The sequence below is a fragment of the Strix uralensis genome, chromosome 2 (genome assembly GCF_047716275.1).
Source record: "Strix uralensis isolate ZFMK-TIS-50842 chromosome 2, bStrUra1, whole genome shotgun sequence".
In the NCBI taxonomy this organism is placed as follows: Eukaryota; Metazoa; Chordata; class Aves; order Strigiformes; family Strigidae; genus Strix; species Strix uralensis.
The window spans coordinates 96187193-96201746 of NC_133973.1; the positions used below are offsets into that span (position 1 = coordinate 96187193).

The window sequence follows — 14554 nt, forward strand, 5'->3', positions numbered from 1 at the left end:
AGATAATTGATGCATCTATGTAAGGTCAAGAAAGCTTTATTTGAGGATCAAGGGAAGGATTCTGTTTAGGATGGCTCACCGATCTTTTCCCTTTTCCTGGTTTCCCAAGCAAGAGGTAAAATTTAAAAGTCAGAAGTGGTGAGTTTTGTTACTCAGGATTATGATTTCAGTAAAATGATTGTAAAGGTATTGATAAGTGGAAACAGAAAACATTGAATACAGTCACGTAACATGAAATTTCCTTCAGAGAATGTGTGTGAGAATGCCTGTGAATATAAATTTCTACCAATAATAGCCGTAATTAATATTGTGTCTGCTTTCAAAGAAAATCCCAGAAACCACCACAGTAACAACTACCCAACACCCACACCCCCCAAAAATCTGAACCCAGACTTCCATTATATCTTTGCTTGCAGTAACCAAATTGTAAAAATTTGAACTGAAATATCCATGAAAGCTATTGACTATAGACATAAAAACTTTTGAAGAGCACTGAGTTAAAATGGTTCCACTGTTTCTAAAAAAATGAGATTAGAGAAAAATCTGGTTTCCATCTCTGTATAATTTAACCTGACAAAACAGAATTTTCTCTAATCTCATATGCATCATATCATAATGTTAAGGATACCTATTGGAATTCTGAATGTCTTATTAAGCTAATAGTTCTGTACAAAATGGAAAGTGAATCAAATCAGCCAACTGTCTGATGGTATGGAAAATATCTTTGAACAATGATGATAAATATTCCTCTTGCTGAACTTTTTGACAGCAAAATGGCAGACATTGAAGTTTGAACACCTTCACTGGCCTCTATCTATAGTAAAAGGAGTGGCACTTCCAGACAGCAGATCAGTGTAATACAAGTTGGAAAACTGGGTTACAGACCATGTTTCTACCTTTGCAAATAATGTAGTATTTGACTGTAGGGAGTTGGACACCCTCAAATTATGGTGGGATATGCAGCAAAAATACATTAATTTAATTTTGGTTTTGGTTTTGGTGGGGGTTTTGGGGGGTGTATGTTCTTTTTTAATGTTTTCAGGAAGGTGATTAATTTAGGACACTATCCATTTCGGGTGGACTTGAGAGACTTTGGATCAGATGTAAATTGTCTACCCTACACATCTGTTAATCTACTCTGTTTTCATTCCAACAGTCCCTGTTGAAATACTGTCAAAATGCGGGCTTGTGCCATTCAAAGGGCTCCCCCTTTGAAAATGAAAAGCATTCACTGCACTGCTAGACATCTTTTAAAGAAGAAATTAATTTGATGCTGTGGTACCTACAGCCCTATCCCAGCCAACAGTAAATACAGACTATTGAACATATGCTTTCCTGGCTAGTAGTCAGGCTTCTTTAGCAGAGATTCTTTTATGCATACATTCCCTTTTGAGCTAATGGAATAATGACAACATGTTTTCTAAAGAAAACCTGTGTATGAGAAAATTGCTTAGACATGCATAATCTTTTTTCAAGAGGCTGTCAAGGATTTGTGTTGACGCTTGATGGTATGTTATTAACATGCTTACAAAACTAATTTAAAGGCAGTAGAGCAGGTCTGTTTATACTATTTGTGGTAATATTACTATTACTAATTACATTATATTGTAAAACTCACTGATACAAATCAACTGCTGGCAATGTCAGGATTAGTATGGGATGGTATAACAAGCCAAGATTTTAGACCTTTGAGTTCAGTTTGGCATTCTCTTGTTGAAAATGTTTTTTATCTTGCTCTTTAACATGAGTAGAACATGTTTGCTATCCAAATTACTGCAAAGACAACATTTCTTTATTGACTTCTGTTTTCACTTTAAGCTTGACTCCTGTAGAATTAGAAAAATTTAAAAGAGATTGAAGACTATATTGATTATTTTAAAAGGTAGTCATGTTTATGAAGAAGCACAATAGGGAAGGTGCAATTTCTTTTTTTCTTAATATGAAGATAATGGATGACAATGGGATCAATACAGATCAGTTAAGATCTTTTAGGGTATGAATCAGCCTTTGACTGATTAGGCAAGCAGCTGTATTAATTGTATTACTAAATATGTAGTGGGTTAAACCTCAGTGCAATACCTTCCTTTCCTTCTAATATTAACATCAGTGTAAGAACTGGGATAAAATTTGTCACATTCAGACAGAAGAGAAAATAAGATTAGACCTACTAGAAACAAGTTAGATGAATAATTGGATAGGATTGTCTGTAACTATAGGTTCTTTATGTAAATCTTGACAAAATATTTTTTTCATTTTGTGAAGGGGAAAAGTTACTAACAGTTGGCTCAGTCAATCATATCCTAGGCATTGTAATCAGGGTAAGTTTCTTTCAAGCATTGTTATGTTTCTTTGCTATCCTGATGGTCTTCATTAGGATTACTTTATCACTATTCTTTATATTGAGAAAAATAAACTGATCACAATAAACTCATTATGATTTTCTTCTGACTGTTGTCAGAAGTTTACACTTATTTTCTCTGAATGACAACAATAATTAACTGTACCCCTCCTCCTTAGCCACAATGCTGCTACTCCCCTCATAATTTGTTCACTTCATAACAGACAATTGCTGTGCTACCTGTGGAAATCATTACCAGAAAGTATCAGGGTATATGTTTATTCCCAGCATGGATTTGAGTGTATAGAATTCATAGGATTGGAGTCAAAGCATTAAATTGAGAAAAAAATAGTACATTGAATCATAGTGCCAATTTTAAAGCTGAATCACATCTACCTTTGGGATTTTAGTATAATGTAGCTTTGCATGACTAAGAGCCTTCCCACCAGACTAGAGTCCTCTTCTGAGGTATAAAGGATTGTCCTTTGCAACATAATATGCTGCCTCTGAGAGAAAGAGAAAATGAGAGAGATTTTATTGCTTTTACAGAGAGATTCTATTTCACTTTTCTTTTTCTCTGTTTTCTTTTTTTTTTTTTTTTTTTCTTTTAAGCATACCGTCACTTAGCATTTAGAAATATCTGGAGTGTACAAAAGTGTGGTCTTTTTTCTTTTTCCCATTGCACAGAGTTTGCTAATTTAATGCTGCAGCTACTGAAACAATCTGTCCCCCGGATGTTGCTATGCTTTCATATAATTGACCCTTCTGTAGTTTCACCTGAAGAGAGTTTCACTGTCATGACAGGTAGTATATAGACCTTTGTCATCCACTTTTGTTGCAGTGTATCCACAAAATAGGTGCAGTGCAATGAACAGCAGTGCAAAGAGGCAGTCACTGTTGGTCAAGTAGTGGTTTGAATCTTTGATCTTTTTGACCTTACAGTTACCAATAAGTAATCTACTTGTGTTTTGTCATAGATAAATCACATCTACTTTGAGCTAAATTGAAACCACCAATTTATTTCACATAGGACTAATCCACACAAGCCTAAATAGTGGTCATTTGTTTCTCAACCAGACACGATTCTTTGTTTTACATGACCATGTCTTTCCTTTGCCCCTGGGTTGAGGATGAAAGACTTCAGAGATCATAATTTCAGGCAACATTGAAGAAGCAAAAAACCACAATAATTTGATATTTGCAGGATGACAATATAATCTTTTATGGATGAAACCATACAGGCCTGTCAGCTTGACTTCGGTACCCGGGAAGCTGATGAAGCAGCTCATCCAGAGTACCATCTTACAACACATGCAGGACACCCAGGGGATCAGGCCCAGTCAGCATGGGTTTATGAAAGGCAGGTCCTGCTTGACAAAACTGATCTCCTTCTATGACAGAGTGACCTGCTTATTGGATGAAGGAAAGGCTGTGGATGTAGTTTACCTTGACTTTAGCAAGGCCTTTGACACCATTTCCCACAGCATTCTCCTGGCAAAACTGGCTGCTCGAGGCTTAGATGATCGCACGCTTTGCTAGGTAAAAAACTGTCTGGATGGCCGGGCCCAAAGAGTTGTGGTGAATGGACTTAAATCCAGTTGGCAGCCGGTCACAAGTGGTGTCCCCCAGGGCTCGGTTTTGGGGCCACTCCTGTTTAACATCTTTATTGATGATCTAGACGAGGGGATCGAGTGCACCCTCAGTAAGTTTGCAGATGACACCAAGTTGGGTGGGAGTGTTGATCTGCTTGAGGGTAGGGAGGCTCTGCAGAGAGATCTGGACAGGCTGGAGCGATGGGCTAAGGCCAACTGTAGGAGTTTCAATAAGGCCAAATGCTGGGTGCTGCACTTTGGCCACAACAACCCCCAGCAGTGCTACAGGCTTGGGGAGGAGTGGCTGGAGAGCTGCCAGTCAGAGAGGGACCTGGGGGTGTTGATTGACAGCCGGCTGAAGATGAGCCAGCAGTGTGCCCAGGTGGCCAAGAAGGCCAATGGCATCCTGGCTTGTATTAGAAATAGCATGGCCAGCAGGGACAGGGAAGGGATCTTACCCCTGTACTCGGCACTGGTGAGGCCGCACCTCGATTACTGTGTTCAGTTTTTGGCCCCTCACTACAAAAAGGACATTGAATTACTCGAGCGTGTCCAAAGAAGGGTAACGAAGCTGGTGAAGGGTCTGGAGCACATGTCGTACGAGGAGCGGCTGAGGGAACTGGGGCTGTTTAGTCTGGAGAGGAGGAGGCTGAGGGGAGACCTCATCGCCCTCTACAACTACCTGAAGGGAGGTTGCAGAGAGCTGGGGATGAGCCTCTTTAACCAAGTAATAAGCGATAGAACAAGAGGCAATGGCCTCAAGTTGCGCCAGGGAAGGTTTAGACTAGATGTCAGGAAGTATTTCTTTACATAATGGGTTATTAGGCAGTGGAATGGATTGCCCAGGGAGGTGGTGGAGTCCCCATCCCTGGAGGTGTTTAAGAGTAGGGTCGACATAGCGCTGAGAGATATGGTATAGATGGGATCTGTCAGTGTTAGGTTAATGGTTGGACTAGATGATCTTCAAGGCCCTTTCCAACCTAGTTGATTCTGTGATTCTGTGATTCTGTGAAACCAGTTATAAACTGTCATCATTAACAGTCAGTCCAGATCCATTTCAGCCATAAAGAATTGCACTGTGCTAGAAATACCAAGAGGTTTTTAGTTAATAATTGAATTATGTTGTCCTTTTGTGTGGATTGCATCTAGATGTCTGTGTTCAGAATAAGCAGTCTTCTGTAGAAATTATATATTCAGTACCTTACATGTGATAAAATTTTATACCTGTCAAATGGTCTTACATCGGGAGATCAGCGTTAATTAGACATTACATAGACAATAAACAAATAGAGCAATGAATTCATTGTAGAATATGAAAGGTGATCTTGCTGTTATGCTTGCACTGTCTTTGCAGTGTTAGTTCCTCTTTACATCTCATTTTAACAGTTACTAGTCAAGTACCAGAGACTTATTTACCTCCTTAACTCAAAGGAGGTGGGACAAAAGCAGGGAATATAAGTCCATGAGGCTATGGTAACTAGTAGGCATGACTCTAACAGTAAAATATTGATAGCGTAGAGTATTATGTTGCAAGCACAGAGATTGCATGGGGGAATGCACATGCTTTGAGAACTGAAATTGAATTATGAAGTCTCTTTTTTTCTTTCTTCTGATGGGGTAGAATTTCTCTGTGAGCTCAAAGAGATTTCTCTTACTCGATTGTCTGTGTTGTGTATTCACTGCTAACACCAGATAGATTCTAGAGTAGGGTCTTTTTTTAAAAAAAAAAAAAAAAGTTGAAAAATGTACTTGGTTTCTTTATCTAACAAAATGTTCATTTGTCTTTCTAAAAACATACTTAATTGCTCACACAGGAAAATAATTGCATGTCTTGTGAACCTTTCAGTTCTAACACTGACATTATATTCTTGCTTTCATTCTTTTTAATACATTACAATTTGCCTTTTAAGGTTTTACTTCATCCTTAGAAAGTGACAGCCTATGTGGGTTTTTTGTTGGTTTTGGTTTTGAAAACAAGAAAAAATGCTTTTCTCTGTAACTGATGTAGTTGCTGCTTTTACTTTCTGGTGGTTTTTTCCTCTTCCATGATGAGCAACCATCACCAGTAGGTATTATTTATTTAATATTTTTCTGTGTGTTTTCAATTCCTGTAAATTACAGCATTTAAAAATAAAGGCAAACTGTAGGCAAAAGAATGCTGAAGGCAATTTAAACCATGCCAGCTGGCACAGAAGAGAACCCAGTAAGTTGGCAAGGACTTATCTGGTGCTGCTTCTTCAACTGAATGTTTATTGTGGAGGTATTTTGTGTGTGTGTGTTAATGTGTCAAAGTGCAGATCAGTCCATCATCCTTATTTCTCTTTCTTTCTGTCACCTGCTGGATCTTTTACTTCTTCATTGTAATTAAAAGATCAATAGTTCATTATGCTTGAATTCTTCATAAATGAAGGCAATGTTAGAGTCTTCACAGATATTACAGTATCTTCACATGAAGGTATAATCTTATGTAAGAAAACATGCAGAACTGTATCATTTCTAGACTGTATGCCAGTGTCATACAGCCTCTCACAGGCTCTCTAAATGAGCAATTAAATGCTGTGCTGTCCTGTCTGTTCTCTTGTATATATACACTACTCTGCTGTTGAAGTGTAAAAATGAACAAAGGAAATTATCCTTGCTAAGGCCTATTAATGATCAGTCATAAACAAGTCTCATAGTTTTTCTTAGGACACTGTTGTTAGTACTACCTGATTTGACAGGTTACAGTGTATTTTATTTTTACTTCTGTGCAAGAGCCTCCTATACTATTTCAGTGGGAGAAAATTAAGAATTATGGTTGGGTAACGATGCTACTGTATTACAGTCAAAAAGACAGTAAAATCTTTTGAATACAGAAATTCCTTGCTAGGTTTTGGTGTGGTGGTGGTGGTTTTTTTTCAAGCTGTGTAAGAATTGTCACTTTCCTGAAATGAGTGACCAACACTCTGAAAATCAGAGTGATTTCTTGAGGCATACAAATCAGAATTTAATTTTATTCCTTTTAGGCACTGAAATGACAGACATATGTTGCAGATTGTGTGAGGATTGATGGGAGAAATGGGCATTGAACCTCAGTCCATTAACTCCTTATTTGCTAGGAGTGAGAGACAACACTGTTCAGAGTCCCTTATGTTTCAGTCTTTTAGTTTCAGAGAGGTTTGTCTGAATTAGAAAGTTCGTGTACACACATTTCAGCTGTGTAATTCAGACAGCTTAGCTTCCACAGGCACTGTGCGACAACATCTGTATGAACTATTTGAAGAGACCAAAATTAAGTATTTGGTGTCCAGGTTAACAAGGTTCTTCACAACTGGGGTTTTATTTGCAAAATTGAGCAAAACTTTTGAGAATAACAAAGTACAGCAGACTTTCTTCCTCAGGCAAGGATATGATTTCTGATGTCTGTTTTTTAAAATATATGATCCTAGCAGAAAACGAGAGGGAAAAACTAAGAAGTTTGATTAATGGAAGAAGCTTAGAAAGAGCTAAGTTTGAGGACTGATCTCAGAGCTCTTAGGCTGGAAAAAACATCCCATTAATTTTAGTGGGAGTTTTGACTGCACAAGGACTTTCAAGATCAAGTGCTTTCTTGTTCATTAAAGGATAGAAGGTAATTAGAAAAAAGCACAGAAAAGATTTTATATAGTATTGCTTTTGTCAGCTGAAAAAATCCATATTATTGTAGGAGTTTTAGGCTAATCTTCTCTCTCCCTTTCTTGCATAAAATGATGACACAGTAGGTTGTTTTCATTACTCTTAGAGGTCTGTGGTTCTATCTATTCATTTTATTGGGAAAAAGCAATTGGCAAGTTTTTTCTGTGTTATCTTCCTTGCTGTTGGACTGCAATCTCATCTATGATGCTGACTTTGTCATTTCCTCCTCCATCCAAACTGTTTAGCTCAAGATATTCCCACAACATTTTTGTTTGTAAATGTTAGATGATAAATGAAATAAAAAGCCAGTGTGCATTTTGGTTGAAGGATTTTGCTGATGTCAGCTCATGAAATAGAGGAACAGTTGGAAAGAAAAAGATAAAACTGTACTAAGTTTTACAGAAACAAATCTTGCGTGTTTTATTATTCCTTAAATTATGTTGACTTTTGAACACCTTTTGGGGAAGAAGCTCCTGAATCCAACCCTGAATTTTAAATGTATGGTAGTCATGAGCCATTTCAGGAAGCATGAATTTAGGTCACCAACTGATGAGAATACTTTCTACACTGACCTCGGGGACAAGGGACTCATCTCCTGTTAGAACTTCAAACCATTCTTTGTAATACTTAAAAATACATTTCATATTACTTGTACCTTACAGCTACTTTTTTTCTCCCCTCCACCCCACATATCAAACCCTTTTTTCCCTCAGCTTCTATCTGTAATTTACTTGGGTCCAAGTTTAATTCCAGTCGGAATTGCTACTGGTTGTTGGACTGAGAGCAAGGGCCACTTTCTTACAGCTTTCTACCATGTGCTGGTGGACACAGGGAAACTGTAGAAGGCTGGGGAGACAGATAAAGCTGTTGCAAAGCTGTTGCTTCCCTGGTTCTCTTTGCTGGTCCTGTAATACATAATGATCTTAACCATTCCCAAAAGCATGGGATAGTGAGATGGACATATTTCACTTCTGATGTAGCAGTAGTCTGCTTTTTGAGAAAGTAGCTATGTAGAAAAAAGACATTGTATTTAATGTGATGCCGTGCATTTGTCTTTTCAATCTACAATTGTTATATGAATGAGATTTTATTCCTGCTCATTCCTGTTTTATTTTGATGGTGTCCCTAAGCTTTCAACTAGCAAAGGGGATGGGGGAAACATTCATTATTTGTTGTTATTGAAATTACTCTTGTGATTCCTTTCCAATTATCTTCAGGAAACAATACTTATTATTTCTGCAAAGGTGACTTATTTCTGTAAAGGTGACTTTCTAACAAGTAAGAAGGTATTTAGCAATATGGAGTCTGCCTTCAAAAACTCATCACTTTATCAAAGTAGATAAAACTGTGCAATATACATTCTAAAAAGAGAGCTTGATCCATAGGGACTCCTTCTTTGCTTTTTTACCAGTTTAATTTGTTGCCTTTGGGTGAATTGCTCTTCATTTGTACTCATGTAAATGAGGAAAACAATCATATGTAAAATATCAGAGGAGATAAAGGCAGATTTTAAAATGAGGCATTCTCAGTGTCTTTTACCTTTCTGTTAAGCTATACTTATTAATCTCCATGGATTGTGTAAGTGCCTTTTCATTCAGAGTGTAAGACGAAATAATAACAATTCTGCATATGTAAAGCGTTTTTGTTTTTTTGTTTTTTCAATGAAATTTTAGATGAGAAAGAAGGGACTTCCTGAAGTTAGCTGGAAATGTGACTTCAGATATCAAAGGAGAATATTTTCAGTAGATAAAATACTTAAGATGACTTTCTGCTTTCAAGGGGACTTCTTGAAAAAGCTTTCAGAACTGTGATATAATTCTCCAACAACACAGAGTTTGTGTGAGATATCTGAGGTATCTGTTGGGAGTACTTTGGAAGTACTTTGGAAGAGACATGTGTTTTCCATTGTGAGTAAAAGTACTATTTGATGTAAAGTTTCCTGAGGATTTTGATCACTATAAAATGGTAAAGGAGTGGATAAACCATTCTGTACGGAATACTAATGTCCTTTCTGAATATGGTGCACAGAGTGCTTGTTTGCAGTTTGGGCATATTACTCTACAGAGAATGGATTTGAAATTGTCTGATTTTCCAGAAATTTTACTCTTAATGTAATGTTCTCTCTCTGGGAAGATTTATTTTCTCAAGTAAAATAGAACAGTACAAAGGCCTGGTGCTCGGTTGATACCTGAGTTTCTGACTGTCCCTCCAGATGCATGTGTTGCTCTGGTTTAGATTGTTCAGAATTATTGTGGTACTATTCTGCTGTCAGGTTGGATAACTAATTCATTCAGTTCCTCTAGGAATAAGCAGTTTTGAAGGTTCTGCAAACTTGGTAACCCTCTGAACTTTCCCTCCACAGTTGTCTTACAGTCACATACACAGAGAGACCTTATGATTCCAGTCCTTGGAGACATGATATTTTGGGGTGTCTGAATATTATACTCAGGAGGGAACTTGAAGTACATAGTGCTATTTATATTCAGCAGTTAGTAACAGAGCATGAACATCCATTAATGCTCCCACATTAAACACAGCTTTAATTGCAGTTTTAAAGATCTGCTGGTTTTGCTTTTTAGAGTCTCAGGGTTGATTAATAATATCTTAATAAAAAGCTTAATAGTGCATTAAACTAAAAAAAAAAAGTTTCTCCTTATTATGAGACAGCAATTTTACTTGGTAGTTCACTAAACAGAACAATAAAAACCCATCTGAAAATCTGTTGCCTGGATGCAGCAAAATGTTATACAGCCAGCCTTCAGAAACCAAACTGACGTTTGATGTAGCATTATAATGTTACCACACATATGTTTGGTAACACTAAGCAATGGCCTCTGAAGTTTGTGAACCCTCATAAAGAGCTATTTATCTATCTTCAGTAGAAATTTGCTCACATTTTGGTTTCTATATTACCACTGTTGGGCCATTGGGGAGGTGGGTTATCTGAAGATCTATAGTAAGAATGACACATCTTTTTTATTTAAATATTATTGCTTTTTAGGCACTGAATTTTGGAGATATGCCGAAGTACTTGTGGGAGATTTGGGTACCTGACAAACCATGGGTGGTAAGATATCAGATCCACTGAAATAAATAAAATAAACATTTAATTTTAAGATAGGTATTTTGTGCCCTGTTGTCCTGAATTCAATGGGCAAAAGTCCTGCAGGGCTAGTAAGAAGTGCATTACTTCAAATTTATGCAAGTGTGTTTCCATTCTTTTCAATATTGTCACACTGGTGTGAAGTTGAAGTAATGCCTGTAGTGAACTAAAACTGTGTGGTATCATCTGATAGGGGGAAGAGAGAATTGCTCACCTGAAGGTTATAATAAGACCTTTTCTCTTACCTTCACTCAGACAAGTAAGTGGTTAGCTATTGCCCATCAGAGCAATTCATGGTTCACAGCTGGGCCTGAAAGGTACGGAATAGTATCTTTCTCCAGGTATCCTCTTGTTAGTCTTGTTTAGCGCTTGCTCTGGACTCCAACCCAGTAAGCCAAGGAAAATAACAGTCTCCTTTTGAGCACCATGTGGACTTCTGAGAAAATGAGTCTGGCAGATGCTGTCAGTCCTCCACTTTCAGAGGCAGTAATCAGATATGAAACAGGGTTCAAATGCTTTGATATCTAAAGCTCTGCAATAAGGAGGAGCCATGGTCTATTTAGATGCAGTTTCTTCTCTGTGCAGAACTCCAGTCTAGTCTGTCAGTTCCCATGCTGGGTTTTTTGTGTGAAATAAAGGACTGTAGTATCTGTCCACTATCTGTGCTTTTTAAAGAAAGTGTCTCCAAAATTAATACCAGAAAACTCCATGTAGAAGTTCAGAACTTCCAACTGTTTTAAAGGTTAAAAGTAATAAATGCAATTTAAATTTAGTTGCATCTTATGATACATTTAATTATGTTTGTTCAACTATTCAAACTACAAGATTACAGTAAGAAGTCATTTCCTTTATAATATAGGCCTCTTTCCCCAAAAGGAAGCATTCTGTGGCACTTGATTTAAGTTACATCAAAAGAAGAAAATTTCCTGGAAACTGGAATTTCTAATATCAGACATTAAATTTAAAACTATATTTTCTAACTACTACTGGGTATTTGACTTTTTAGACTTAATACTAGGCTATTTTAGTCTCAGTATAGGTATTTCAGAGATAAGGGAATTGCTTTTATTTTTTAGTGTAAAATATTCTGAATAAACTTTGTTGAATTTCTATTAGTGTACTATAAAATTGATATAGATACATGAATCTAAATATCTATCATCTATCTCCTCTCTAATAATAGACAATGCTGTGGTTATATATTAATTAAGTCACACAAGAATTCTGAAGAAAATTCTGAATGAAAAAGAGCCATTATACACTGGACAATGTAATTTAAAGTGAACATAATAATAAATGGAATTCACAGTTGGATCATTGCAGGTCCCTTTCAACTGAAATATTCTGTTCTATTCTATTCTATTCAGCTCCAGATACTAGAAATTTAGGTGGCTATAGATGTGTATAAATTCTTATTAAGGCAATGGAGAATGGTTAGACCACACTGAGGTGGATTCAGGCAGTGGAGTACCATATGAGAGTGAATATGCACTTAAGCTCTTAGCTCGGTTTTGGGATGTCTTTTTTTTTGTATGAGTAGTAGAATGTAATGTTTTATCAGAAACTGTCACTAATATTTTATTTGATTGGATATTAAATACAAAATAGAGTCCTGATGTACTGTTTTATTTAAAGCTCTAAGAACTATATATTGTAATGTTTCATGGTTGAGTCCACTTTTTTGAGGGAAGGTATTCTATACATTACATTGTAAAAGCTGTTCTTTCAAGTGTTACAGGTGTTAGGGAAATCTTTTTCACCGAAGTTGGATGTTAATTACTTGGAAGTAAGTTCTAAAGTGACTAAACAGGAAGAAAGTTACAAACTTTTAAGCTAATTTCTGGAAGATTTTATGGAATTCTCTCAACCTTTCTCTAAGCATTGTTGCTCTTTGTCAGACAAATCTTTTCAGCTAGGTTCAATACTACAGAAGAGTTAAACAAATTGGTAAACTATTTCCCATTCTTGTTCAATGTTTCAAAAAATGTGAAAATTTATTCCCTTTTCTCTAGCAGCTGATATTGGGCATGGAATACTTCCGGCTTTTTGTCCTATCTGACAACAGCAGCCTGACCAATCACTTTAATTCAAGCTTCTTTTCCATCCATGTGTATGTCAGGCCTTGAAAAAATCCTCCAACCCTTTACTTATGGAAAGCATTTTAAGTATTTTAATATATTTTTATCATTTTAATATTGATAAATCTTCACAATCTGAGCAATAACTTAAGTAATGTTGAAGGTCTGTAGAGTGAATGACTGCACATTTTGCATATGAATAAAGAAGTATTGTATTCTTGCTTTTTAAAAAACCAGTCGAATTACCTGTGAGTACTTTGCTCGTCTAAACAGCAATTACATAGTCTCTTTCTAACGGATTCTTGACAAAGCAAATCTCCCTTAACATTGTATGTAATAGAATCTAAAAAGCCCTCTTAAACCAAGTTTCAGACCTAATGGATTTTCTATTTCTTGAAGTTACATTTTAGTCATTGCCTTGTATGTTGGTGGTAGCTGGACCTAAGATTAGAAGCAGAATTTCTTAGGTAAGTAAGTGTCTGATGTACCTGATTAAGCAGCAGTTCAGACAGCACAATTTTGTGGGGGAACTGGGCTGGGGCGGGATGGATGCGGGAATTGAAACACAACACTCAGTGTGAATAATCTAAAATGTATTTAGCATGTGGGAGGGATGGTAGCGTGTGGATAGCAGTTTGTCTTTTAAGAAAACTATTCTACAACACACACACCACGCACACACACACATAGACCGGGAGTACAGGATGCTCACTCCAACTGTGCAAGATGGTTGTCAGCCAGAGTCTTGTGTGCATGGTTCAGGCTCAGCCTTCTATGTGATGTTGGATGCCCATGGATGTGTCCACTTATGAGAAGTTATTGTCTTAATTGTTTATTGCTTTATAAATCATGTTCTTGGTGTAAACTACTATAAGCCAAGCTAGTAAGCCATGTGGCCTCACTAGTCACGTAGCCTCAGGCCAATCTCCTTGATTATCATCCAGATGCAAGACCAACTAACAGTTGTCATTGAGGTTTCTATCACTCTGGTCTCACAAACCAAATGTGTTACAGAAGTGTGAAGTCAGCAACAATTATATGATAGCATTCAGCTAGTGCAGCTTTGTTTTCCATCTCATACCAGGTTAATTTTGTTATTTGCAGATGGGCAGATGTAGTCATGGTCCCTTTTATCTGAGAAATGCTTTTAGGTAGACTATCTTGTGACATGTGATCAAAATTATCCCTTCTAGGAATATAATGGTACTTTGGCATTGATAACATTCATCTGTTTCTTTGGGGTGGAAACACCCCCTCCAACTGCAACACATGAACACACAAATCTGGGACTATGTGTGTATAAGAGGGAGAAAAACTGCATGGGATAGTCAAAAGCAGGAGGCAGATTTGTGAAGGATATATTATGAGCATAAAGCTTATGGCTGAGTTTTTCCTAAAGTAACAGAATCTCTCTTCAAGAGAGGAAAGAGATGCAGAGCTGTAGAAAATAGGTGAAGGTTAAAGGGAAGAATCTGAGACAATTCAAATATCTCATTTGAGTATGTTCCATATAAATGACTTGGTTTCCAAACAGTAGATCATGCAGGAATATTTTTTTCCCTGTAAAAAAAAAAAAAAAAAAAAGTAACTTTTTCTCTGCTGTTCAAGGTAGATGGTAATAGTTGCTTGATAGTTGCTTGAGTCAGGATTCTGAGAAGAGGAATGCTCTGTACATTTTATTTTTTGGACTCTGCATGTACAGGTATTGTTATTAACCCTGGCAGAAGTTTTCACAATTTGTATTTTGTTTTGATCATAACTCTCTGTGCCCATTAGCTGGTAAAAGAAG

At 36.9% G+C, this 14554-nt stretch overlaps 1 protein-coding gene across 5 annotated transcripts in view; it reads left to right on the forward strand.

Annotated features, from left to right (window-relative positions):
• PCDH9 (protocadherin 9) overlaps positions 1-14554 on the forward strand; it is a 708470-nt gene that overhangs the window by 299493 nt on the left and 394423 nt on the right. For 2 of the 5 annotated variants that reach the window (XM_074859536.1, XM_074859538.1), the window contains exon 3: positions 10586-10651. The exons of the other annotated variants lie outside the window; for them this stretch is intronic. In XM_074859536.1, coding sequence (XP_074715637.1) covers positions 10586-10651 — 66 coding nt within the window. The remainder of the gene's footprint in view (positions 1-10585; positions 10652-14554) is intronic. 5 annotated transcript variants of the gene reach the window in all.